This window comes from Anopheles darlingi, chromosome X (assembly GCF_943734745.1).
Source record: "Anopheles darlingi chromosome X, idAnoDarlMG_H_01, whole genome shotgun sequence".
Lineage (NCBI taxonomy): Eukaryota > Metazoa > Arthropoda > Insecta > Diptera > Culicidae > Anopheles > Anopheles darlingi.
Window position 1 is genome coordinate 8,332,555 of NC_064873.1, and position 27,738 is coordinate 8,360,292.

Here is a 27,738-nt window from a genome sequence, read left to right on the forward strand (position 1 = left end):
CTTATGACGGCGAGTCTTTGTAAGTAGTATCACTCTCTGCTACGTGTTGTGTGTCCTGTGCAGTGCTAGTGGGTGGTGTTTTCAGTATGCATCCTTTGCCCGCGATGTATCATGTGCTTCCGTGCTGTTTGTGACTAGTGTTCAGGCTTTGAATCCGATAGTACCGTTCTGCCAACGAGCTATCATGGGCAGAAGCGTAAAAGGAATTGGAGGACGCCGTCTCTTGTGTGGATCTGAACGACCGTTGTCAGCTGCTTTAGCAATACCTGCATAAACATGGTATGAGTAGGTGGGGATTGTACCGATTAAACATTGGTAAGCTTTAACGAAAAACGACAATTCCACTGTTCAACCCGTCATGGAAATCCATACCCATTCATGAATGATGAAATGGATGGAGACTTCTCGTACGTTTCTGTTTTCAAACTCGAATGCATTCGTGAAGAAGGTAAGAACAGCAAGGCAAGTGGAGGACGGCTTACATTTGATTTAGAAGTCATTCATTGTTAATCAAGAAGAGAGCAAGACAATTGTTATTCGTTTCGATGATTTTCAATAATGCCCTGTTAGCAAATATTGCACACAAACTAGCTGCTTTTCTCCCTTTACTCTTCCTTCTCGTACTCTAATTTGCTACCCCATTTCATTCGTTTATCCCCTCCCGTGGGGGGAGGGGCCCCCCACACACTATTTTCCCCTCTATTGCTGTCTAGTTCAAGTCACAGCTTCAAGTTATTGCTTCACAAGCAACAGTCACAACTGGCGAATATGATTCATGTCATTTGGTAATTGTTGTTCAACTAGCTAATTCTCCTCACATTATATTTATAACAGTTTATAACATTCGAAGAGTTCGAATTTATAAATCCGGCGACCGACAGCCGTGGATCTATACATCATAAATATCCTTCCATTATGCCCTATTTCTTTGCTAAGTGTATAATTTTTGGCGCAGGCCAAAGTCAAAAAAATATATTGAAAATGAAAATCAAATTATTAAATGAGAAGAAAAGATACATATATCCGTAGATATACACTTAAACAGATGAAAAAGTTTTATCATCAAAGCCTGTCCGCTAGGATAATATTAGCCTATGGATCCTAGGATGAGACTAGCCTACGATGAATGAATAGTATCCAGTACAGGACAGCTCAATCATATGGCAACCGTAGCAAATGATGACTTTAATGGTTTTAATAAATAGAGATTTGTCTCGAATGGAGTCGCTAATCAAATATGATCTACTTCAGAAGCATACCGACTGCCTATTCTTCATCCACACTACAAATCATCTAAATAGAAACTCCCTATTCCTATACCTATAATGTTGAAGTGAATGGAGAAAGAGAGAGTGTTTGTGTGTGAGTGAGGGAGTTAGTGAAAACATGTAAATTTCAATCATCAGTTCTCATAAGGGGGATATACTATATAATTTCATAAAACAATAATCATGGATGAAGATCGATCGAGGGTATGTAGTACGGCCTTATCGATGAATGGTCAATCATCTTGAATGGCTGTGCGAACGTTCCCGGTGGCTGGTTCCGGATGGAGCGGAAATATCATTACTTTTCTCGTGAAGGCGCTGGTGTACCGGCAGCTTCGCAAAGAAGGGATGACGCAAGGCTTCGGCTGAAAAGCGAGTAACGAAATTATTTGATTAGCGTTAAATAAAGTCATCACTCCAATGCCTCTTCGCTGCTTGATGATTGATGAAGAAATCTACACAGCTACTTACTAAGTGTGATACGATCCGCGGGATCATAATCCAGCATCATCCGAATTAGATCCATCAGCTGCAGGTGGTCGGGCTTGTCCGACAGGATGCACCGGTGCAGTGGTTTGCAATTTTCCCGCACGAAGCGACCAGCCGATGACTTCTCGTCCCAGTCGAGCTTACCGTAACGGAAGTATTTCGTTTTTGTTTTCCTACGGAGTGGTTAAAAATGGTACGATTTTAGTGTCGCAGTCGTAGAGGATTTGACTACTCCACTAGCACTCACCGTGCCATGCGATACGGGATGGTACCGAGGATGTGCTCCATCATAGCCAGATGCTCACGGTTGTCGTGTGTCGGAAACAAGGTGACCCCGTGGTACAGCTCGTACATGATGCAGCTGCATTAGAAGACGATAGTAAATCACAATTCGACCGGAGAGACGAAACAAAGCAAATTATCAATCCTGTTAAGATAGCAATGCCTGAACTAGCGAGAGCAAACATACTAACAGATATTTGGGGATAACAAGCCGAAATTAAACACTTTAACTATGAAATTTGCTCGACAAGCACTTGCAAAGTAAAGGGTTCCCCTTTTTGTGAAGTTTGTAAAAGTAGTCACTATAAACTACTTACCCGATCGACCATACATCGCATGGCTGGGACCAGCCCAGCTCAAGGATTACTTCCGGCGCACGGTAATGGCGCGTTGACACGATCAAGCTGTGATGTTCGTCGTCGAACGTAGCACTACCGAAGTCGATCAGCCGTATATCGGTACATTTCACCGTACGCACCTCATGCTTCTGTCGAGGGTGTGCCGTAAACAAAACAGATTAGGAGAAAACCGATAAGTACCAGCACCAATCAGACACACACAGAGGCTAACTGTAGCATGTAGCAGGAAGCCGACCAATCGTACCTTGCTGCGCAGCTGACGTTGCGTGATGTAGTCGGAACTGCGGAACAGTATGTTTTCCGGCTTCAGGTCCGTGTGGGTGAGATGACTGTCGTGCAGAAATTTGACGGCATAGCAAAGCTGGTAAGATATGTGGCGCACGTGTTCCATCGGATACGGTTCGTAGCTATTTTCGCGCTATTGGAGTCACAGCAGTAAATAGTGAAACAAGTCATTTGTCTATATGCACGGCCATCGAAACAAAACAAGCTGCTTACCAAAAAATCGAAAACACTCAATCCTAGCATCTCGAACGCGATACACGTATGGCCGTAGTAGTCAAACGAATCGAGCATTTTGACACACAAACTGGGAATAACGGTCGGATATAAAATCGGATAACCATTAGCACCTCGTGCAGTATTCACAGCACACTTCTCGTTCGCGCACTTACTGATCTAGATTCGGGTCCAGTTCTTTGATCTTCGATAGCGCCGCTATTTCCAGCACAGCCGCCTCCCGGTATTTATCCACATTCTTGATGATCTTCAGCGCCTTGAAGCAATCGCTGGGATAGGATCGTAGCAAGTAGCAAAAGGGAATTCATTCATGGTTTGTCTGCCGATTCTTGGTTAGAGTATTACTACTTACACTTCTAAGTCCTTCACTTTAACAACGCGCCCGAACGTGCCCTCTCCTAGGTTAGCGATAATTTTATCTGAAAAAGGGAGTGCAGAACGCAGCTCAGCAGTGCAACATGGTTTTGTTTTTGTCAGTTAGAAAAAAAAACATTTTCGTACACTTATTATTAAGTACATCACCCAGGTTGTAGATCAAATGCCCATCCTTGTCATCACGCACCGCCGGTTCTCGCTGGTGATTTGTTCGAAGATGCAGCGGCAAATGGTCGAAATCATCGTGCCGAGTTAGCGCGGTATTCCGTTCCGAAGATAAAATCATTTAAATATACATATTAGAACAAAGGCGAATAGCGTAGCTTTGGCTTATAGATAATCACACAAACACGCTTAGCAATGTCATTTCAGGTATGCCGAAATCACTCCAAACCAGCAGTGTACGCGTGTTTAAGGTTAAGCAATGGAAAATACCAAAAAGAAACAAAAAATACACGAACCAGCGATAACACGCAAAATCCAAGCTGAAATCCAAATCTAAGGTATTAATGGATGCCTTCTGCACGACAAAGAGCAGATGCACGGCACACAGGACATCACGCCGTAAATCATTAGACCGACAGTTCGAAAATATATTAATGGTGGTAATGCTCACAACAAACACAATTCAAACAACACTCACTCGTAGGTTATTTATCAATAAGATGCAATACGGATCCCGCTACTATTCTACTACTGCGCACGGTGCCGGACGGTTGTTTGTGTGTGCAGATGTTGTAAAGGGGACCCGTCTTAACATAGTAAACTGTCCTGCGCACACTAAATGGTGGTTTCGGGTCGTCACAATTCACACGGAACCAAAAGGATTTCACCATGCATCACACACACGCATTTGTTTGTGCTTTTCGAGAAACCACAATCTGACGGTTTCATAACCCATGACTCGGAGCAGCATGTAGTACAATGGCAGATCCTGTGGGCAAGCCGGGCATGCAGGCGGCAAACAGTGCGTTTGTGTGTGTGTGTGTGGTCAGTGCATTGTGCATATTAGATTGCTGGTATGGCGGCTGAATGATTAGCTCGAGTTCTTACGAAAGTGGAGAGCGCTTTCGGTATGCGCGACCGGGGCCCCCGCAGCTGACTCTGGCCACCGAGCGTTGACGAGGACGTTCCGGAAGGACCGAGGAACGCGCTGGTATTGATCGGCAGAATGGAGCCACCGATCGATTGGTACGATAGCTGATGCTGTTGGTGGTGCTGCGGCTGTCCATAATGATGGTGATGATGGTGCGGTTGCTGGTGGTAGGTGTGCCCATAGGAGTTGCCGTACGAGGACCCACTGGTCAGCAGGTGCGACGATACGTTCTGCACGGTGTACGACTTTTGTAGCCCTCCCGAGCTAATGCTGGACGAACCATAGTTTAGACCACCAGCACCGTAGTACTGCTCCGGTGCCAGCTGTAGTTGTTGCTGCTTCTGCTGCTGCTGCTGCTGCTGTTGCTGCTGCTGGTAACAGTACATTCGCACATGGGACGATGATGTACGCTGGTGAGACGGTTGGTGGTACTGCTGATGGTAACCAGTCAGCGAAGGTCTGTAGCTGTCCGAGGTTTCCGGGTTGACCGTTGCATGGGAGCGCCGTTCACGGCGCGGTTGCGATGTCAATGCTTGCTGCTGCTGCTGCTGCTCCTCCACCGGTGCGTACTTCTGCAGCAGCTGCTCAATCTCGCGCCGACGGTTTTGACGCTCGCCCTGCTTCGGATCTTCCGGTGAGTCCGAGTCCGAGTCGGAGTCGGAGCTGGCCGACAGTGTCACCGTGCAGATACCGTCCGCATCGAAGAACCGCTCACCTCCGGACGTTAGGCAGCTCTTGCGCCGTTCCTTTTTGCGCGCCGCCAGCTCGCTACCGGCGGACGCGGTCCCGATGGACGAATATCCGCTAGTGTCGTGCCGTTGTTGTTGCTGCTGCTGCTGCTGCTGCTTCTGGTGCAGATAGCTCATGTCGGTGGTGTCACTGCGCCGGTACGGTTTGATCGTTCGGCGCGGCTTGCTGCCGGATCCGTTCTCCGACAGCAGCTCGGTCGGATCGTACTTCGATTTGAAGACGTTCTCCTTGCCGCTCCGATCGGACATCAGTGCGCTGCTTCTGGTGTTGGATACACCGCCACTAGCACCACCGGCCACTCCCTGGTAGTCACCGGTGCGACCGTTGCGATCCGGGATCCGCTCCATGGCGGTGCTCGTCTTCCGCCCGGAACCGAGCAGTATCGGTAGCTTGTACGGCGTACGCTCCTTACTGCCGGTGTACGATTTCGCATCCTGCAGCACGCTGGCCGTGGTCGAGCTCTTCTTCAGCGGGTTCAACCAACGCTGGCTACTCTTGCTGCCCGCCCGGGCAGCACCGTAGTCGCCACCGGCGGTGATCCCACCGGTCGACGACGGTTCCAGTGTTTTCTCTTTATCGTCCTGCTGGTCCGCATCGGTACCATCGCCTCCCTGCCGATCGCGGCGTCTCGCGTGCACCCGGTTCAGGATGTCGGAGTACTTGGATTCTAGGCGTGAGATGGTGGTGGTACCGGTAGTTCCACTGTTGGTACCGGTACCACTAGGGCTGGTGGCCGTCCCGGACGCGGTCCCTGCCGCTGCCGCCGTCTTGCTCGGCACTATCAGCGGCGTCTTATCCTTGTCCTCGGTCGCATTATCGAGCTGCAAATAGTACCGTAACCGTGCCCATGAGTTAGAGAACCTTCTCTACACCTCACTATACATACACACACGCACACACACGCGCGCACAAACACAGGTGTGTGCTCAAAAGGGAGCCACGGAGCGGGTTCACTTACTTTGGCCACCGATGAGCTGCTGTTGGTCGACATCATGGTGGGCGAATCGAACCGCTTGCCAAAGGAGCGGAACAGTGGTTTGTAGTACGAGCTCATCGTGCTGTTGAAGTTGCTGGTGAAGGGCGCCCGGTGCACCGAGTCGGTGGACGAGCCCAGACTGCCATAGTCGGACGTGGCCGATGCACCGCCGCCGCCGCCGCTGCTGCTGCTGCTGCTGTTGTGCGACAGTATAGAGCCGGTGGATACGGATGGTGCCAGCTCGTTAAAACCGCTGTATGATGAGGGAGGAGAGGGGGGGGGGGGGGGTAGAGGACCGAGAGAAACGGACGATAAAACGAGAGATAAAGAACAGTCACCACCAGGGGTAGCGGGGGTGGTTTTTGCGAGCGACCGTTTGTGGTTTTATCGCTTCACTTCAGGCAGCAAGCTTCGGTATAAGTCCTTCAAGCGCTCGGGACACTGAAGCCCCCTACCCCTGCTGCCAAGCATTCCCAAAGACTGCGACTGTTGGGGGCAAAGGGATTGCGAAGGCAAGCCAATTGCATGGCATTCGATTTCCGCCATTTGCAAGCTTGGTCGGTCTTCGCCCGGCCTTCTTCTTAATCGATCGAGGGACCGCGACGCGATGCGACGCGAGGCCAAGCCCAAAAAGTGGCACTCGCACGACACGCACGACACGCACACACACACACACCCTCATACAGGGGGAGCGCGGCTGCGCCGTCGGTGATATGCGTTGCCAATTTAAGATCGGCTCTTCCTAGATGATCTCTTCTATCTCTCGATTGACGTGTGTTCATCGTGGCAACCGGTGGCTTCTTGTGCACCAACAACAACAACAACAACAACAACCTCTCGACCTCATCGGCAGATAGGTTGCTGGTTGGCAAACCAGTGGCAGTGCCCAGATTTAGGGCCCGTAGTGCCCGGCACTTGGCACGATACACGGAACACGGAAGCACCGAACACAGACTGTCAGACAAGAGGGCAGAGATGAGAGCCCAGATGGTGGACCCCCCCCTCTCCCTTCCGAGAAAAGTGCCATGAATAAAACCTCAGAAACACCTCCCTCGCTAATGCCCCCGGCAGGTTCTTTGCTGCTCTGTTGCTATTGAATGTTGCTAACCCCCTCCCCCGGTGGAGTTTGCAGCAACCCTCTGGGAGAGGAAAAGCGGAAAAGCGAGCGCCCCGGAAAAGCGAAAAGCTAGGATCCAATCGCTAAAATGCACAAAAATGATTACCGATACGATGTGGTTTGTGGTCGCTTCAGCTGCTGTGACGACGACGTCGACGACGATGACGACGAGGATGAGGACGATGACTGGTGGTGGTTGTGGTGGTGGTGGTGGTTGTGGGGCTCTAGCTTCTCGCTGGGATTGCGCCGGAATCGTTGCAGTATGCTGCTGCAGCTGTCGGACAGTAGCTGGGTGACGCTGGCCGTATTGCTGCGTACGTAGCGGCGGCGTGCTGCTGAGCCGGTTGCAGTCGTCGTCGTCCCCGACAGCAGCGCTGTGGACGTCGACGACGAGATGCCAGATCCGCCGAGCACTAGCGAGGAGCCCGATGATCCCGTACGGTTGCTATCGATCAGCGAACTGCTGGTGCTGCCGCTACCGGCCGCATTCGAAGCCGCCGCCATTTGTTCGCTCGATCGCTCGCTCGCTCGCTCGATCGATCGCTCGCCCGCTCGGGGATGTCGCGGTCGCTGTTGTGGAATGTGCCCGGGGGCCCTCGGTAAAGGGGGGGGCAATTGTTTCCTCGGAAGCACCGAAGCACGCGGGGTTCGGTCGATGCCGGTGCCGGTTGGTACTCCTTCCCCTTTTTGGTCCCCGCTTTGTGCGGGCGGCAGTTCGCCGGTTTTGGGCCGTCGGCGCCTTCGACAGCAGCAGCAGCAGGCTCGACTCTCTACTGCCCGTTTACTCGCGGGGCGCGGAGATACTCCCGAACGTTCGCGTCCTCGGCTTATCGGCAGCGACCGTCTTCACACCGGTTGGGCATTCGTACGAGCAACAACGCCAACAACAACAACAACAACAACAACAGAAACAACAAAACACAGAAACACTTTTGGCGAGTTGGCGCGTTGGCGTGGCGTGGCGTGGCGCGTATCCACTTCACTGCACCCGATAGCTAGCCTCACGGTAATGTCGGTAGTGGTCGGTGTTATTCCGCGTTTTGCAACAACCGTGACCGCGCCCGTGATGCACACAGCCTGGACTGGAAGGCCCTGTTGTTGTTTTTTTTTTTTTTGCTTATGATCTAATCGAACTTTTGAGCGGTCACTAACCAAAAAAAAACAAAGAGCCAGATGAAGCGTTGTTGTTGTTGAAATTTCCGTTTCAAAAAAATGTTGTAAAAGGTGGAGAGGGAGGGGAAGAGGGAGTGAAGAATGATGCACCCCATGATCGAGCCCTCGATGATCGTCGAGCCCTCCAGAGGAAGTGGTAAACAAAAGATAAGAACGATTCCAAGATGGAGTCCCGCGCGAATCCGAACTGCACGAGCCAACACAAACACACACACACGCATACACTCATGCAACCGACTCTACTCCAGTATGGTAAGATGGTAAGATGGTATGGACCCCGCTTTGGTACACGTTTGGTGCAAGCCCGTGCCGGGTAATGCTTTTGTTTACCAAAAAACAGCTCGTGCGCAAGCCACCGGTTGCCGTACGGTGATTTATTCAAATCGACCGTTAAACGGACCAAATACACAACAACACACACAAAACAGAGTGTGCTGTGTGACAGTTATGGCGCCGTAGCAGCGCAGCAGCACAGCATCACAGATGTATAGCAGCTGTTGGTATGGTCACCACCACGGATGACGAACGTTTGACGATGGCGCTCTAATCATTAGGTACCAACCATGGGTTATTTCAATATCACCTTCCTTCAATGCCCAATGTAAGTTTGACACATGAAAAGGGATTGTTCAAGTTTACTTACTCAGTAAACTTACTGTACGCTGATTAATTTGTCTTTCGTTCGATCCCATAATGATACTGTGAAGAGTTTTGTCATCCTGACTTAGGCATCCCGGTACATACTGCCCTGAACCTTTTAAAAGGATATCGATTTCACAGGAAAGACAATTACAAATTCCAGCGACTTAAGGGGATGGAAACAATGTCAGTCAGAGCACTGTATTAAAAAAAACCAGTGGTCAAACGGGCGTGATCCAAAATACAATGATCAGCAGTACTGTTGCAAAAAACATGGCGGATGCTGTCCAAGAGCCAAAAACTGATTAATAACTTGTATTTTAATTTTCAGTTTTGCTAAAGACAAATAAAAATAAGACCCTTTTGGAAAGGATGTCCTTTTCCTTTATTGCTTTTTTGAGTTTTTCTTTTTACTCTTTGCTGCTGCTACTATTGCCTCCTAACACTCAGCACGGCTCGTTCACTAAGGGTACTAACGAGCTACAAGAGGACACATCTGGACCCCGAAAAAAGATGGCCGGGATGACCAGAAAAAGGAAGAGAAAGAGAAGAGGCGTGCGGTTTGGCTGCTCATCGTAGCATCCAGAACCCCCGCCGCAGGCTCGTTTTGTGCCTAGCTCGGCAATACTCCTTCGTGAACTCCGGCGATCGTGTGGTGAAACACCTCCCGCAATATGATCGCAGTTTGTTTTTTGGGGACGGTTTTTTGTTGTTTAAAAAACCAATATCATCGTGTGCACGGGAGGTGGTATTTTATTTTCGTGAGGTAGCCCGAGACACAGCATCTGATCCGCTGACCCCCCCCCCCCCCCCCGCACCCTCTCCCCCACCCTCTCAACTGCAACTGTTTGGGACCTGCGACGACGGTTTCGACGGACGGACGACGCGTAACGCGAAAAGGGTATCGTGCTCACCGTTCTCGTGCGGCTAACCACCACGCATATCGCATGCGCGGACCAGCGACGAGGTCCGCATCCCCCCTTCCCCTCCTTTCCTGATCGTTGCGCCACGGATTTGTTTTATTTTTAATCGGACCGTATCCGTGTGCGAGAACCACTCCGTCGTAGGCCAGGCGGCGAAGAAGAGGACGCAGGGAGGAGGAGGAGGAGGAGGAGGAGGTGTCGAAGGAATCGCCAGTCGGTAGACAGGTAGGACAGAAGCGAGTTAACCGAGGTAGCCCGTCAGCTGCTCGCTCTGTCGATGACGGCGCCGCAGGAGGAACGTCGTCGTCGTCGTCGTCGTCGTTGTCGTCGGGGTGGTGCGTGAGCGTGCGTGTTGAATACAACCATACACACGCACACATACACGTCCTCATACCCACACGAACACGCGAAGCGCGAAAAAATTCTCGAATGTTACCATCCTCAACCGAAGAAACCTTGGCTCTGAGCTACTGCTACTGCTGCTGCTGCTGCTGCTGAGGAGCGCAAAGCGGAGCAGTTGAGCGGATTGATCGTGTGTGCAACAGGATATTGCTGCCGCGCAGGGTCCCCTCAGGGTCCAAGGGACGAGTCCTTGTCCTCGCAAATGGCGAACTGGCAACGAAAGGACATAGGTGACTTCTTACGTCACGCCGCGTCCGGTCAACCAATACCAGCGGAGGAAGTAGGGAAAGAGGAAGGGTTGGAGGTTGGAAGGGGGTATGGGGAAGGGAGCCTGAATCCCTGGTTGTTGTGGACGGCTGCACGCACGCGGTTGTGCAACAGAAATGGATGATCGTGGAAAACTTTGTGGCATTTTCTCGTTTTTGCTGATGGTGGTGGGTGGGTGGAGTGGTTGTTGAGTGGCGAAATCCGTACGTCATATCGTCGAGCGTCGTGCAGAGTCGTTCCTAGGTTCTAGGGTTCAAGGGTCCAAGAAGCGCCGACCAGACCGGACACTGATCAGAATTCCCTCCCCCCGGGTGGCTTTAATGTCCCGTAGAACGATCTGTACACATATCACTTTACGCACATACACACGCACACACATACACACACACAGAGACACGCAGTGGAATACGAGATCGCTGAGGTGATCCTGCTGACCCCCTTCCCCCTCCCCCACCACCCTCCTCCCACCATGGTGCATTAGCCGGAACGGAACGTACGTTGGTAGGTGGTCCAGTGGTGAAGGGTGAACAAACACTTACGCTCGTCGAGGGGTCGGGTGGTGAATGAGGGTGGGAATGAGAACATAAGGGTAGACAGGTGCTGCGGTACAGGGGTGGGAGGGGGATCTAAAATGAGCCGCTCTCTAATGCGACAACAACAACCGCAACAACAACAACAACAACAACAGCAACACAAAACTCGCGAGTCCGTGGTTTGGTTTTTGACTGACCCACCCGCAAAGCGCCCGGGATAAACACTAACTTCATCGGCGACGGCGACGGGTACGCAATGCGGCCACTCCGGCGATCCGGCAATCTCGGGGTGCGCGCGCGCGCGCACACACCAACCAAACACGGTCGCCTGCGCAGCAGCAGACAGTGGTGGCCGCGGCAGTAGTAGCCACAGCAGTGAGCTCAAATGTGAGCTCACCGTCACACACACACACGCACACACGCACGGACGCACACCGTGGGAGGCCCGAAACGCAGAGGGAGTATGACGGTAGGGAGGTAGCAAAAGTGAGAAAATTGTGGCGGAAGCTGCTCGATCATTTTCACTGATCTCGTCACAGCCGTTCTCAATCTATGTAAATGCGCCATGCACCACAACACGCTCTCCCTCTCTCTCTCTCTCTCACACACACACACACCTCCTCTGCTTTGGACCTCCTGTGAGCTGCGAGCGGCGTGGAAAAACCGCGCGGAAAACCAACCAACCGGTTGCCGGTGTGGGGGGTCTGTTCTTTCCGAGGAAAAGAAAACGAAGAAAAATTAGAAGAGGAAAATAGAAGCAAAAGAAGCAGGCAGACGAAAAAGAATGAAGAAGAAGAAAATTATGATGAAGAGGAGGAGGAGGAGGAAAAGTAAGAGGACGAAGAAGAAGGAGAAGAAGAAGAAGAAGAAGAAGAAGAAGAAGAAGACGAAGAAGAAGAAGAAGGATAAGAAGAAGAAGAAGAAGAAGAAGAAGAAGAAGAAGAAGAAGAAGAAGAAGAAGAAGAAGAAGAAGAAGAAGAATACAAAAATTCACACAACATTGTGACGATGACGCTGCGCAACGTCACCACCAAGGATCGGGGGGTTAGGTAAAAGGGAGGCATCAATGCGAAAGAGGCTAGTAGCGTGTGCTAAGGCTAGAGTAGAGTGTCTATTTAGCCCTTGACACAAATACAAAAGGAAAAGAAAAACACCCGAAGGAAAAACGGCGAGCGAGCGAGCGAAAGGGAGACAGAGCAAGGAAGAAGATGAGATGAGAAAGGGCAACGCGAGGGCTAGGAGGCAAAGAGGGAGAAAGAGAGAGAGAGAAAGAGAGCGTGAGAGTATGGTGGAAAGAGGATATGATTGTACACGGCACATGTAGAGGTTTAAAAATAGGTTTCAAGCCCCAAGCATCTGCGTCGATCCGCGAAGGGGTGGAGGGAGGGGGGATGTGCAGAGGAGGATCAGGTTGTAAGGTAAGGAGCCGTATGCACAAACGCTCTCTTTCTCTCTCTCTCTCTCTCTCTCTCGCTCTCTCCTGTCCGCCCACTTACGGTGACTTCTTCTCCGTAACCGGGAAAACCCTGTTGTATGTGTGCGCGGCGTTTGTGGTGTGGGTTTCCTCCGGGGGAAAATTTCGAGTGCGACGACAGTGCGCAATTCCCTTGCCACCCACCAGCCAAACCAGCCTCCCCCTCCCTTCCCCCCAGCTCCACCACCCAAGTACCATTCAAAAACACAAACAACATTTGCGCTGACTGCTGACTGGTGAACAAACAACGCCAGCACTCAGTGTAGGGAGTGTAGGGTTTTGCGAAGGGGAACCAGAGGAAGGGACCAGGAGAACGCGAACGCGATCAAGTTGAGCCAGCGCAAGGCCCGCGAGCTACGATTCGATCGTTCGGGATGCTGCTGTTCGTCATTTCCTCTCTCACAGTTCGGGTGTGAGTGTGTGTTTGTGTGTGTGGATACAGCAGTGGTAGCCAAGAGCCACCCCAAAAAGGCTCAAACCGCGGGCGCTACTGCAATGGCGCAACACCACCCATTGACCCATCTGCTGACCTTGTTACCCATGTTGACCACAGATCGGGCGATCGTTTAAATAAAAACCCAAGGCCTCAATCCCTCTCCCCCCCCCCCCCCCCCTGCATCCTTTCAGCAAGACGCATACGACGACAACGGTACAAGAAAATGCAGGAGGTCGTTGCAGCCGTCTCTAAGGGCTGGCGTGCTAACTGTCGACGCGCCGCAGGGTTCGAGGGAAATAGAGAAAGGTCAAGTGCGTCATGCATCGATGCGACGAGTGCTGGTACGGGGGAACGGGGGAAGGGGGGGTTGCTTCCTATTTCTTCGCTTCGCGGATCGATAAGTCATTTCCGTCATCCACCTTTAATGATCGCCTGTGTCTTTTCGCTCTCTCTCTTTCTATTTCTCTCTCTCTCTCTCTCTCTCTCTCTCTCTCTCTCTCTCTCTCTCTCTCTCTATCTCACAACAGCGCAACCCTGCTTCTGTTGGCGGCTAAATCCGATACCGTTTCTGTGACTGAAGCCTCGAGTGTGGCGTCAAGTGGCAACCGTATTATGTCAATGGCTATATGTGGCTCCGGCTTGTATTCGCATTACGCGCGTGCGAAAACGGAAATCGGAATGCGATTTCCGTTTGATTGGGCACACGACCAAAGTTCCGGCGGTCACAAAAGGGGTCGTGGGAACGGCCACGGGACGTCTAGTGGTCGAGTACTGGAGTAGAACGTGTTTATCTGCTATCATCTCGCGGGCAGTTATTGACTTGACAAAAATGGGGGACATCGAAACACACACACACGCACACACGCATACATACATATACACATACACACGCAAGGCGCAGGCAAACATCGAAAGGTGGAAAGGTGGACACCAAAACAACCTTCGTGACGATCACTTTCGCCGTCGGTTGGCCCTTGCCGGACTTGGGCTTGTAGATGATGACCTGCGTCGTCGGGGGACCCTCATGGTCGGGTTTGAAGATCTCCTGGAAGGATATGCCCGACACCGGTATGTCCTTCAGCGTTAGCTCCCCGTTTGGACCGCTACCCCGAATGGTAGCACCCGTTCCGGTCCCGGTCCCGGTTCCGGCGGATGCATTGGCGGTTGCGGCACCAGCAGAAATCGCCACCTCGTCACCGTTTGCCGTTCCGGGCGATCGAGGTGGCGACTTGGAGCGCTTGTTACGATCCGAGGCCGCTACTGCCACCGCCACCGCCGATTTGCCGTTCTGTAGACCATCCGCTTCACCCGAGGTACTGTGCGAGGTACCCCCCTTCTGCCCGTTCCGACGACACAGTACCGCAGATCGCCGGACGACAGTACCGCAGATCGCAGACATGTTTGTTTGTTGTTGCCGGGGTTTGTAAAGGGACACAATTAGCGATTCGTGGGAGAAGAGGAGGAAAAGGGCAGGTGGTTTCCGGTAATATATATAAGGAGAGTTTTTAAGTGCTACCATCCGCTTGCTTGCGCTTTATGATTTACCATGATTGAATTGTTGGCGTGCTGAAGGTGTTGCTGCTGTTGCTGCTGCTGCTGCGGTTGCGTTTGAACACTTACACTGGACATTTTTCGCGGTCTAGGCTCTGGAATACTGCAAAAAAACACTAAACACTTTTAACAAGTGCCACACCACTTGTGCTAAACACAACACACACACACGGACAGGTGTATTCGAAAGGAATCGGCAAAGGAGCTTGATTTGGATCCGAAATTAACAGTGGACGAGCAACAACGATGAGCTACAGTTCCAACATCCGGCAGATACTAATCGGTTCACGCTGATGGCGATGCTCGCGCCCGCGCGCGTCTATACTGTTTGATTGAAGTGCCTTAGCGGCCGGGGCTCGGCCTCGGTAGAATTGATTGGATCAGCTAAGGCAGCAGCCTTCGTGTATCCCTAAATTTAAGGAAGTATCGTTTGGTCGAAAACGTATGTCAACCGCACCGACACCGACCGTCACCAGGAGCACAAAGAGAGTACTAAGCGGTGGGGCACCGCACAGGATGCAACGGGGATGCGGGGCCCAGGTAGCAGCCGAAGGCGTTCAGCAGTGCCTACTGTGTTCAGGTTTGCGCACAGGAACGACAGGGAACGACGACCGTTCAAAGCTTATCGGCCGTATTCGGACAGCACGTACCACTACCGACTACTTGAAAACTTCCCACTAACAAAAAAAAAACGGAGATCCTTTCGCTCCAGAAACCAACCAAAACAAACAAACAATAAAAGGCAAAAGGGAGCCGCCTGCAGCAGTAGCAGTTAGCAGCGGTAGTAGTAAATCACACTAACTGTTGTCGAGCGCACTTGTTGCAGTTGTTTGTGTGTTTTTTTGCTTTCTTTCTTTCTGTTTTCTCTTTTGTTCTTCTGACACCGAGCTAGCACTCTCAATGCGGCTACAACCGAAAGTGGACTAATTCGCTGGCGACAGGCGGTGGCCCAGCCCAAGCTAGGATCTCGGTGCTCGGAGACGGGCGCTTGTTTTTGGCAGGATCACGGTGTAGGCACCGTGGCTGCGCATACAAACGCTCCGCGAAGCTCGAGAACGCTCGCGTACGTCACACACACACACACACACACGAATTTGCTTGACGTCGCTAGTAGTCTAGCTAGTAGCAAGAAGGAAAGAAAGGGACAGCAAGAAAACCAGCGTAAATCCACATTATCTCGCGCAACTCGCACATTCTAGTGTGTGTGTGTGAAAAAGTGATTGTGTACACTTTCTAGCGATATTTCGGGAGATGGAGAAATGCAGCCCAAAAGGTGCACAGCCACGATAGTAGTAACTTTCCGTTGAGTACTAATAATGGTAAACGCAGTAAATGGTTGCGATCGTGGCCCAAGTACCCATGGTGGTTACGATAAAAGGGACGATTCAGATTTAAGATGCGTGCATTTTGTGTTGCTGCTAGGTTGCTACCATGGGATCGTGAGCCTGTAATAAAGTGTTTGCAAGTTTTGCGCCAAACGACAACCGAATAAAACAGCTATTCACTGTAATAGTGTGCTCGTATCGTAGCCCCGCTCCTTTAGACCGTACACAACACCAAAGAGCACACAGTACAGGGGCGCTCAAAGGCTCAAAAGAAAGGAAATTGGCGATAGTGGCAAACCCCTGGCCGCTGGCGCTGAGGTTACGTCTGAGATGGATATCTTTAGAGAGAAGGGAGGGGAGGGGCGTCTTGATGTGTGATTTCGGCGCGTCTCTGTGTGTGTGTGTGTGTGTGTGTGTGTGTGTGTGTGTGTGTGTGTGTATGCGCCGTGGGAGAAGGGCGGATTGGGCGACCTAAAAATAAACGACCAAACCACACGTGACGTGACGAGGAACCGCGACGAACCTACGGTACGATATCGGGTACCCGATCCACCACGATCGGGCGATCAATCTCCGCCCGGTACCACTGGGTCGGTGTCGGCCGGTCGGTGTTGGCCGTGGCGCGAGGCGATACCGTTCGCATTACCGCTAATGACGCGCATCCGTGCATCCGTTGGCGGTCAACAGGTGCGCATGTGCCCGCATTTGTGAGGTGCGGTATGTGTTGTTGTTGTTGGTCGAGGTCGCTTATTGCGCTTACCATCTGATCATTGGGATGCTGATCGTATTAGCGCGTTAATGATCGATTGGTGTTGCAACGACTTTACCCACCTCTCACCTCAAGATACTACCAGCCACCACCAGGCAGGTATGCGCTCCCCCTCTACCGCGCCCGTTGGAGTGATTTCGACCAAATGATGCAGATGCAGAACGCATCGTACTAAATATATATATTCCTATTAGGGGCCACGATCAGCCTGATTGCGGCGTACTCACCCCTTTCCCGGTCGCGTCGTCAGCCTCAGCGACAGCAAGCACCGAAGCCGGATCGCGGGCGTCAGCCGTGGAGCGGCCTTTCCCTTTGGAGCGACGGCCTCGGGCGGTACTGCGGTTGCCTTCACCTATACCGTGGCTTCCACTGTTCGGTATCGTACGCGGGACCGGAATGGGATCATCCCCGCGCGTTGCACTGGACACAGCAACGTGCTGCCGCCGAGCGGCGTGCTGCTTACTGGCGTAGTGTTTCCCATTGCCCGTACGGCGCCACTTTTCACCGGGCTGCGATGGACTGTAAGGATGATAAGATAAGCAAGGGATAGGTAAAGACTTAGTGCGCCGAAATAACCTAAGCTGAGCTAATCGAGCTAGCAGCTGCCGGAGAAATATATATGCCTATTAGATAGCGAACCCCCCCCCCCCCCTTCCCTCTCTCTTTCTCTCTCTCTCTGCTTTGAGTCATTTTCAAATATCAATTTATCGACGAACATTTATTTCAATACAAGAAACCATTTATTTATTTCCACCAATATACCCATGTGCTCTCACTTATGCACTTATAGTAAAGAGCTAAAGTGAGAAAACAGGTAAACGTTGTTCTGTAATAATGCCGATCCAAAGGTCTCAAGATCGATTCACAAACCTTCAAGTCAGCGAGGTTTCGGCTATAATTTGACCCGTGGTAAATATTACATATTTGTACTACTAAAAAGTGATGTACTGCAACCGAAGCGCCATATTCCCATATAGCCATAGGGAAGACTGGGCTCACAAGAAGATTATACCATCGTATGTAACACATAAAACTACTGCTGCTGCTACTACTACTACTACTACTACTAGCACTACTACTACTACTACAGTCCTCTCTGAGAGGCGCAGAGGTACGTTGGCCGGCGTCGAGCATCTCTGAAGGACGCCAAAGGTCTTCCGAAGACGGAGACAACGCGACCGGTTTTTGTGAGAGCAGGATTGCACTCCCCTCCCCCTCTATAGCACGATCGCCTAGTCTAGACGTGCATCCGTGCACCCTTTCCAGCGTGTTGTTGTTGTTGGTTGGCTGCGACTAAAAATCATGCCGAATTTGGTAGTAAACCGTGCAGTTCTCTTGGCGAGGCTCTAGGTAGCCTCCGCAGCAGTAACACTCAACAACCTTTCAAACCAAGTTTTCAACGCAAAGCGAACCGTTCTTGGCCAAGCAGCAGCAACTGATCGCCCTATAACTGGTTTACGGGACCTAGCAGGACCAAGAGAATGTGATATTCTGCAGATATGGCTATCTGCAGATATATCTATTTCTCTTTCTCTCTTTAAAAATTGGAATTCTTGAAAATATGCCGACAGGATGGATTTATTTGGAATTATTAATTAATTTTCATCTACGAAATCGTGAATTAGAAGTGCAATGTGAACAATGTGCAAGGTGAGCATATCTTCAAATGCTAACGGTGCAACGTTTGTTGGTTCAAATTATCCGGTTTCTCTCAGTCCTCGGCCTTGATATAACGGATTAATCCAAATCGGTATGCATCATTGCTCATTTCATACCAGATTTACCAAAAGCTGACCCTAAGATCATTAATACAACCAAATGAACTAACGCTCGCAAGCATAATATTATGCTTCGCAAGCAACTACTGTTCCCGAACGCGACCTACATTTAACATACGGTAAATGAGCGAGCAAACCTACAAGGACAATTCTTCTCCTCTCCCGTTTGACACACTTGCGGTGCGGGGGATTGCCATTTTTGACCATTCGACACTTCCTCGTTGCGCACTTCCGCAACACGTCGTCGAAACCGCTTTCTGGGAGCTTGAGCTAGCGCCTGGGGGTCATAAAAAGGGTTCGACGAACGTCCTTCAGGGCTTCACGGGGCCCAGGCACGAGTCTCTTGTCTCGCCACTTCCGCAGCCACAAAGGCCGGCTGGCTAGGTAGAGCTCGTAGGATCTTGTAGGACCTCCAAAATGGCCTCCAAAATCGGGCACAGCACCAGCACCGTGTGCGCGCTCCCTGACCATCGGACCTGTGTGTGTGTGTGTGTGGCTGAGCCGAGCTGTTCATCCGACCGATCGAGCGTCGTGCGTGAAGTGCTGGGCTCCACGTTTGGCAATGATCGGTGATATTTATGGTACGCTCACGAGATGTTATTCATATATAGCCATGGTTGCAGGTGTGTCTATGTATGACTCTTCGCGGGATCTTTACCGATCGCTCGCACCGTACAATTGGCGCATGCCACCCCTCTCCCCTCCCATTCGGCATTCGGATAACTTGTGTGATGGTCGAACCGAAACACATGTATTCCCTTGAACCTGTGTATATGCGGTTGATGTTACTGCCACGTTGGGGGGGGCCTTGACTAGGGGTCATGAGCGCCCGCTCTCTGATGGGCATGTGTGGCGGTTGTCGGTAGGTAATCGATTGCTATTGCTGGACCCACCGCAGACACCAGACACTAGCCATTACATGGTCGCGGTTTCGTTGGCCTGCGTACGCTCACGTTCGCAAACTTCTCTGCTTTTGCGCGAAATCGGCGGCAACTTCTTTGTTCCGGGCAGCTGACAGCAGTCGTTGTGTCGTTGCCAGGCGAGGCATGCAGAGACCCAGACGCTCTCAAAAGGGGAGGGAGAGGCACGGGAACGGGAAACGGGTATGCGACACCGAACGGGTGGCCTTGAACTACAGGCAGCGTCAGCCTTTCTTCACTGCCATACCCATACCTGCCTGTCGAGAAGACCAGACCCAGTTGGCCAGTCGCATTGGCGTCAACCGGGGTATCCACCTACGCCACGCCAGTTCGTTGGCGACCGTATCGGTGTGAATCTTTCACCTGGTGCGTGCTGCCCGGCTGCTCGTCCACCACCACCATCAGCACCCAAAGCCAAAGACCGATGTTTTTCAATTCATTTGCACTACCAAAAACCATGGTAGCATTTCCGACATTCCTACGGAACAACCACTTCATCGGCCCCTCGACTGACGTGCCCTAACTGCATTCCCACAATTTCCGAGCCGGGATTGCGTCAGTTAGTGGAAGGAGGAGCCTCTGAACCTTAGTGTCGAAGGGAACGGGAAGATGGAATTCCGCTCTTCTGGGCATCTGGGCCGGTGAAAGAACCAGAATCTAGATGATTATCTTGAGCATGAAGTGGCCCACGCCAGTGGCCACTACGCCTATACACCGACGAATGTGACGAATTTGGTGTACCAGGGCGGGCAGTTCAGACGCAGACGCAGTTCTCACAGGCAGCCACTCGGCTATCTCGACTGCCTCAATCTCTCCTCGTCATCAAAACTCCGTGTTCTGAGGGTAGCTACCCTGCTGGCAAACGCCTAAGACGTTCGTTTGGCACTACTGCAACCTAGCACTTGTTCGTAGCCGTCAGTTTCAGAACAACCAGGTGTCTGGACCGCTTTTGCTTTAACGATCCGTGCAGCGGTGGCGGCAGCAGCAGCAGCAGCAAGACCAAGGTGGGTTGAAGCATCGGAGCAATGGCTTAACTTGACAACCGGGTTTGCCCGGGGGGGAGGGGGGGGGGGGGAGGTGAGTCAGAGCTAAAGCAGGTCGGGATGTTTTGCCAAATCGGATCATGCAACGCAGGAACAGGGGGGGGTTGGCCTGGGTCTTGTGATCCCGGAGTCCCCATCCTCCGTTTCCTTCGAGGCCAGTAGACAAGTGACACGATAGCGTCACGATCGTGGCCAGACATGGTCACCTCCAGAACCACCGCGGTCAAGCCCGTTGGAGGGAGGGAGGGAGGGAGGGAGGGACCCTAGGATCCAGCCAGTAGCAGCAACTCCGTGCTACGGAGCAACCTGCAAAATCACGCTAAGGTGGAGGTGTGGACCGGTTTGGTCGCTTTTTGAAAGATTGTTTCATTACACCTTCCTCCCCTTCCCACCGCTGGGCTTGGGACTGCTCTGTCGTAACGCCCTGTTTCTCTCACTCTGCTTTTTCTTGTCTTTCTTTCTTTCTTTCTTTCGCTCCCTTTACCCGCCCTTCCCGCCACTCCCTGCCCATTCCCTGCTCCCTATCTGTTTCCGTCTGATGCGGCTGATGCGAAGTCCTACGAGCTGAGTTGGCTGGAACTGAAGCAGAGGCCGCTTGCTAGTGGCTATCCACTCCGACTGGTGCTAACCCTATTCATTTGGCCCCCTACACACACGCACACTAACACCAACATGCAAAGCTACCGTTGAAAATCTTCAAAAGTGTGTGTGTGTGTGTGTGTTGCGGAGGGTTTTGCATATCCTAATCCTGTATTGGAACTCAACGAGGTAAAGGCCAACTTTAGGAGGGCGACCATCATCATCCGACAAGCTATTGCGCCCGAATAGCTGACAAACAGCGTTCGCTAGTCCTCAAGAACTTCATCTATAGACTCCTAGGGTCTAGAGGTTGGCTCCGACAGCACCGGCAACAACACAAGAGAAATTTAGATGCTGGTAAGTAATCCCATACCCAAGGTAAGTAATCCCATACACTTACTCGTACTCAGACCGTGACGAGGCGTCGACTGGCGCCGATTCCAGGAACTGATTGCACCGGGGAACCCACGTTGCGACAGTCACATACACTGCCGATCCTTCGCAATCGGCATCGGCATCGGCATCGTCGCTGTCGCTGCTGCTCAGCTCCTGGTGCTCCTCCCGTCCGACGCCACCATAGCCCATGGGGCCGGTGCCACCGTACCGGTGGACCCGGGACCGGCTGCTTTCGAACTTGTAGTAGAAGCTACTGTGGTCGATGTGACCGTACTGCACCTGCGCCACCGGTGATGGCAGCTTGGTGCTGCCGAGCGGTTCTGGCTGGCGCTGCCGCTGGTCCGTAATGCTCGACAGGACCGGTCGGCAGTAGTCCTTGTTCTGCTGGAGATCATCCTTCTTCGCGTTCCACAGTGGCCGCGAGATCGTTGGTTTCAGTCGGGTGTAGTTTAACTTTGGCTCCTGCTCCTCCTCCTCCTCTTCCTCCTCCTCATCGAGCTTCTCTTCTTCCGTGGCCACTTCTTCTTCTTCTTCTTCCTCCTCCTCCTCTTCTTCTTCTTCTTCTTCTTCATCTGTTGCTCTCATTCGTTCCCTGCTCTCCCGGCGGCTCGCGATGGCGCTCGCTTGTGGTCGTGGTTCCCGCTGCCGATAGAACTCGTGCTCAAAAGGCAAACCCTCGGGAAAACCGCGGGAGAACGGGCTCCCCTCGACCGGTGACGCTTCCGGACCGGAGCTGCCGCTAACCGGTGGTGGGTACCGGTGGATCCACGAGCTCCGGTTCGTGGCGACGGGCGTCATCGTTAATTTCGTCGTTCGCAGCTTCGCTAGCAAGCCGCTGCTCGAGTAACCACTGGCCAAGCGCTGATTCTGCTGTTGCTGCTGCTGCTGCTGCATTTGCTTCTGCTGCTGATGCAGCGGATGATAGTTTTCGTTGTTTTCGCGGTGCGCCCTCGCAAGACGCTCATGATTTGTGACGTTTGCCGCCGTCGTGGACGTGGTAGTGTCACCACCGGCAGGATGCCGCCTAGCGGTTGCTGCAGCCGCATCACCACCAACCCGCTGTGCACCGGCTGTCTTCGAGGTGGTGCCAAGAGTTCTCCTCGGATCGGGCAACGCCACCGGTGCTACTGTGATTGCCGCACCTCCGCCCGCACAAACGCGCCCACTCGTGTTACCGAGCGTCCGACTCGAGACGACCCTTGGCTGCAGTTTGCGCGCATTGTACGAGCGCTTCTGTGGACCTGTGGAATTGCAAGTGGGTTCCGCTGGGCCCACCGGTAACCCGTTGGTGGACACCTTCGGTACGATCGATTCTACCGACGCACCGGAGGAGCTGGGAGCGGGCGATTTGCGTACGGAGCGACGACTCGACGTTTGCGTGCCGGTACCACTGCCAGCCGGCAGGTTCGAGCCTGCCAGGCGGCAGTTCCAGGCGTGCGATTCGATGATGCGACGCGCTGACCGGATGACGCGCGATGATTGGAGTCCCGGCTGGGCCGCTATCAGCACCGGTGGTGGCCGGTGGTGTTGGTGGTGTTGGTGTTGTTCCGGCTTCTGCTTCTGCTGGCACACCGGGAGCTGACCGGCCGGGCGAGGTCGGTGGCCGGTGGATGCGGTCAGGCGAGAACTTTTCACCAGCCGCTGGTATCCCGCTGGTGACGTCATCTGGGTAGCGGAGGTTAATGGAGCAGGAGCTGGGGACGGTTGATCGACGGTGTAGCGGATCAGGTTCTCAGAACCCGGTTCCTTGTCCCCCTCCCGACAGGCCTCTCCTTTGCCACTCGCCCGAAACGAGCCATACTGATTGTGATGATGATGATGGTGGTGATGGTGGTGGTGGTGGTGGGATGTTGCGAACAATCGTGCCGATACGCTGCTCGACATCTCGATCGTCAAGGTTTGGTTGGTGTTTTGTTTAGTTGTCGTCCTGGCCACGGGGTGCTCGTCTGGCGAGTCTCGTTTGGGAAGCACCACCTTCGATGAGTAGCTCGCGGATCAGCTTAGGATCTCCTTTACTATCCGCATCGTTTTGTCGTTTGCCGTTTGATTGATTGTCGTTGTGGTTGATTGTGGGGACCGTGGGCCGCTTTCTATTACGATAACAAATATCACAGCCACATACAGCGTAAAGCACCTTTTCTCTGATAACGCTAAGCACATACAAACACACACACGCGCGCACACACTCACACACTGAGCCTCTGCACTACATCCGCCTGGCATTGGGGCACTTGCATCGTTGGGGGTTTCGTCTTCGAGAAAACAAACGAAAGATTGGTGATGACTCAACGTACTCCATCCATCCGGGTAAGTCCGGGCTATTAACCTTGGTGAACTGTAGCGGCCATCTTGCCCCTGGACCGACTCACATTCACCTCTGCTCTCTTCTCGTGTCTGCGGGACTACAACAGATGCAACAAATCAACAGCATGCACCAACGGCATGTGCAAAAGTGAGCTCAGATAGGACGTGCGCTTGTGTACTCGACGATCGCGCTAGCGCAACCTGTGCGCAATTGTGAAATGCCGCCTGGAAATGCCGGACAAATGCCCCGGAAACTGTCTGGACAACCACACTGTACTAACCGCGGTGCGCAGCAGCAGCAGCACCCTTGACAAAGTGGTTGACGCTTCACCGGTTATCGGATGGCGGCTGATAAGCTGATAAGTGTTTGGGCTAGCCTAGCGAGTTCGCAGAGTATGTGTGTGTGTGGCCGCTTCATTCCTTTCCTTCTTCCCCCTCCTAGCCAATTCCGAACCACTTGCTATCTGCTGCTCACGGGATGAGAGCGCGCTCGATCGTAAACACGCACTTCCCGAGCACATTATCAAAACCCACAGCCGCTCCTGACGCGTATGCAGAGACGGTGACACGGGCGCATTGGTCTGCGGCACCGGCAGCGGTCGGCTTAATAGGGTCGAATCGAATCAAACACAATTCCGGCCTTCAATGATCAGCTCCCTCGCTCCCGGGTCGGCCGGGAACTTCTCGTGTATGCGCAAAATCACAATGGCGCACGCCCGCCATGGAGAACAAAAACAAAAAGAGCAGCCATATAGTTCTGCGAATATTGCCCAACAAACACGGTCAGTGAAGAAGTTCTCCAACATGCTGCAAAGCTGTGCAGTAGTGGTCGTGTGGCAGCTTAATGTGCTCGTTAAAAAAAGTGCCTTATCTCAACACGCAGCTGGAATCAAACAAAGAGAGAGAGAGAGAGAGAGAGAGAGAGAGAGAGAGAGAGAGAGAGAGAGAGAGAGAGAGAGAAAGATTCCCTCTCTGTTCTTCGTCCCAATGTAGCAAATACATGGGCGAAAGTATAGACACTACTAGCAGTTCGACTCGAATCCCCGGCTCGTCTTCAACCAGTAGCTTTGAAGGACATGCGGGTTTGGGCGGCCGCGGTGGAGGGGGTTTAGCGGCCTTTAATTGGTAAATTGATTCCGCAATCTCGCGAACAACGCAGATGACCAATGCACGGACGCACAGACGTACGGTTGTGACCCTGGTGGCGACGATCCCTCCTTTTCTCTTTCTCTCTCTCTTTGTCTCTCTATCTCTCTCTCTCTCTTTCTCTCTTTCTCTTTCTATCCTTCTCTCGATTGATTGCTGTATACTACTTGATTGCTGTTGCAGATCGCATCCTGTGACAACGGTGATGCGTATTAACTTGGACACTAAGCTGGGGGCTCCTGCCGCATCTCCATACATGTATACATCGTCGGTTACGGCAGCACCCCAAGGCATGGTTTCGAGTGCAATATTTTGTGAATCGAATCGAGACACAATCTCATTTTAACGGTTACATCGTCCGGGTGCCGGGTGCACGGTACCGGAGACGCCAAAACGCCAACACAATTCCGGCACACTAGGCCCCCCCCCCCTTCCTCCCCCCCTGCAAATCGGAACGGAACTCCTCTCCAACTCCAACATGCATCCCAGCACTACCAACGAGAGCTCGAGAGCTCAATCGACAGGCGGTGGTGGCGATGGTGGTGCATCGATGCTTCACCATCGCTGAAGTCTCGGCACACAAACGGGGCAAAAAAGCAGGCCAGCAGGCTAGATCGCCAGACAACACATTACATGCCGACTGGCGGCGGTGGTGCGCACCCACGTTGACTGCATACCCACCCTCGCCCTTGCCCTCACCCTCGGATCTGTAACCCACCGGCACCAGCAGCGATGGGCATCGCCAGTGGCTGGAGTGATCAGCAGGGTGCTAGGGGTGGGGGGGGGGGGGTGTTGTAGCTCGAGACGAGCTATCAGCACCGCATGTTGCAACGGACGAGCAGCACACAACATCACAGCACCTATACACCTACGTAGAGCTGATTGTAGCCTTGCATTTTTGTTTTGTTTCTATTTTCTACCTCACTTCGGGACTCGAAGTGCGAAGACAGGTTTGCTCATGGGTTCCTGAATGTCTGAGGAGGGATAGGAAGGGGCGAAACGAAGCCAAGACACAACACGAGGCGAGTCATCGATGGGCTGCAGGTGCCGGAAGGCCGCACAGTAGCCAACAACAACAGCGTCGGTAACATCGAAACCGTACACATGGAGCTGGTTTTAGTCTATGATGCACTTATCGCCCTTTTACATTTCCCGCTAGTACATCACACCACACACCGAGGTAGCACTGTACTTCCGCGATCCACGAGCCGAAGGTTCAGTGGCTTTTTGGAATTTTTCGCGTTACCACTGGCCACTGACTTGACTGTTCCTCCAAACTTGTTCGTGAGCGGTTTCCTCCTGACCTCCTGACTGAAAACCAGCACTAGACCAAGAGTTGCATGCTGCCCTATGGCATGGCGGCCACTGCTTTCACTCGCCGCGTGACAGGTATGGGGGTGCATCCCAATCACCGTTTTATCTGTTCCGAGGTGACAAACACACACAGAGACATCGAGCGGCCATCGAGAGAGAGCAATGTTGCCGCCCCAAACATTGACGCAAGTGTCTGGGATGACAACGCAGGAGGCAAGAATAGGCGGTTGCAGGCCAAGGACTCACTGGAGACTCACTGGGACGGATTCACTGGAAACGCGACGTATACCGACGATAAGCCAAAAGGCACGAGACGCGAGACGACGACGGGGTCGCTGCGTGCTGCGCGAACGGTGCGCGCGCGCGCGCTCGCGCACAAACAGCTCGCGGTTCAAGGACGAGAACGTCGGCGAACAACAGTGTGTTTGGTCGTCGTATCGTGGCGCGAGGAGCAAGCAGCGCGAGCACGCGTTGACTGTGTCGCACGTTGATCGTGACTTAACTGTGCGTGGACACGCAGTCAGCAGGCAGCTCCAGCTCCGAGCGCGCGCGCGCGGTTAACCAGAGCGAGCTGCATCTGGCGACGACCACAAGAGATGTCCGGTTCGGCTCAGAGATCGCGAGTTGCTTTTGCTGCTGCTGCTGCTGCTGCTGCTACTATTGGTTGAGCGTGCTTTCTCGGTGTACGCATGGGATATGTGTGTGCCGCTGGGTGGGGGTGAGGAGTAGTAGTAGCACAGACGAAAGAGCCTGTTTCCGTGGCCGAGGGCTCCGTTTTCGTGGGGGCCACGACACGAGGCGTAAAACCGAAGATCCGAATGCAGGAGGGCGCGTTCGGCAGGGGGGGGGGGGAGGTTCGGCGGGACTGCTGGATCGCAGTGTGCAGTGGAAGCCCACGGCAGCCTGCCTTCGCTAACACCCACTCTCACGCTAATTTCCTGTCGACGAAGGCCCCATAAACTGTTAGAAAATGTTGTCCCTTTTTTTGTTTTGGATTAATCATACTCAAGTCCGGTCTCGGTAACTGTAGCGTAAAATTAAAATGGTAATGCCAAAAAGTTTACGCTTGGATATGTTTACGTGGCCGGATTGCGACGGGTAAAAAATTATCCTAAAATTATGCAAATAAAATTATGTCGGTTGAGGTGGTTTTTTTTTAAATTTTTGTTACTATCGTTATATTTCAAAATATAACGGTTAAATAACCGAACCGACCTTTTCAGTTGCTCTCTTTCAAAAATACATTAACAGCATTAAGCAGAGCTACGGTTGGGATGTTGATCGTTTTTACCATGTTTTCGTTTGGTGTACACTCCACAGAAGAATTAGTCATTGATTGAAGAATTAGAACTCGAAAAATAGCAGAATTTATTTATTTATTTTATTTTTATTGAGGAAAAGCAAGAGTTTTCAACCTTTCCTTCATACACATCAAAGGGAAGCTTTTTAGCGTATTCAAAAAGTGCCGACTAAATTTTCGCCTTTGACAGAATTTACTAAAGCGAAAAGTTTTGTGGCGCAACTTAAATTCGAGC

The 27,738-nt window shown here is 52.2% G+C and overlaps 1 protein-coding gene across 3 annotated transcripts in view; it reads right to left on the bottom strand.

The window, feature by feature from the left end:
* Window positions 1-26,700, bottom strand: part of LOC125953551 (serine/threonine-protein kinase Doa-like) — a 27,913-nt gene extending 1,213 nt beyond the window's left edge. The window contains exons 1-12 of one of the 3 annotated variants that reach the window (XM_049683206.1): window positions 26,450-26,700; window positions 21,444-23,691; window positions 16,951-17,242; window positions 3,419-3,491; window positions 3,270-3,336; window positions 3,073-3,186; window positions 2,897-2,987; window positions 2,643-2,816; window positions 2,357-2,526; window positions 2,005-2,118; window positions 1,740-1,930; window positions 1-1,633 (exon numbers count right to left, since the gene is read on the bottom strand). The exon at window positions 1-1,633 is cut by the window's left edge and continues 1,213 nt beyond it. In XM_049683206.1, coding sequence (XP_049539163.1) covers window positions 1,506-1,633; window positions 1,740-1,930; window positions 2,005-2,118; window positions 2,357-2,526; window positions 2,643-2,816; window positions 2,897-2,987; window positions 3,073-3,186; window positions 3,270-3,336; window positions 3,419-3,491; window positions 16,951-17,242; window positions 21,444-23,323 — 3,294 coding nt within the window. In that variant the 5' untranslated portion in view covers window positions 23,324-23,691; window positions 26,450-26,700 and the 3' untranslated portion in view covers window positions 1-1,505. Of the gene's footprint in view, window positions 1,634-1,739; window positions 1,931-2,004; window positions 2,119-2,356; window positions 2,527-2,642; window positions 2,817-2,896; window positions 2,988-3,072; window positions 3,187-3,269; window positions 3,337-3,418; window positions 3,492-4,345; window positions 5,960-6,096; window positions 6,368-7,337; window positions 8,371-16,950; window positions 17,243-21,443; window positions 24,162-26,449 lie in introns of those variants that run through there. The other 2 variants (XM_049683190.1, XM_049683198.1) reach the window with 2 other exon arrangements.
* Window positions 26,701-27,738: the final 1,038 nt, after the last annotated feature.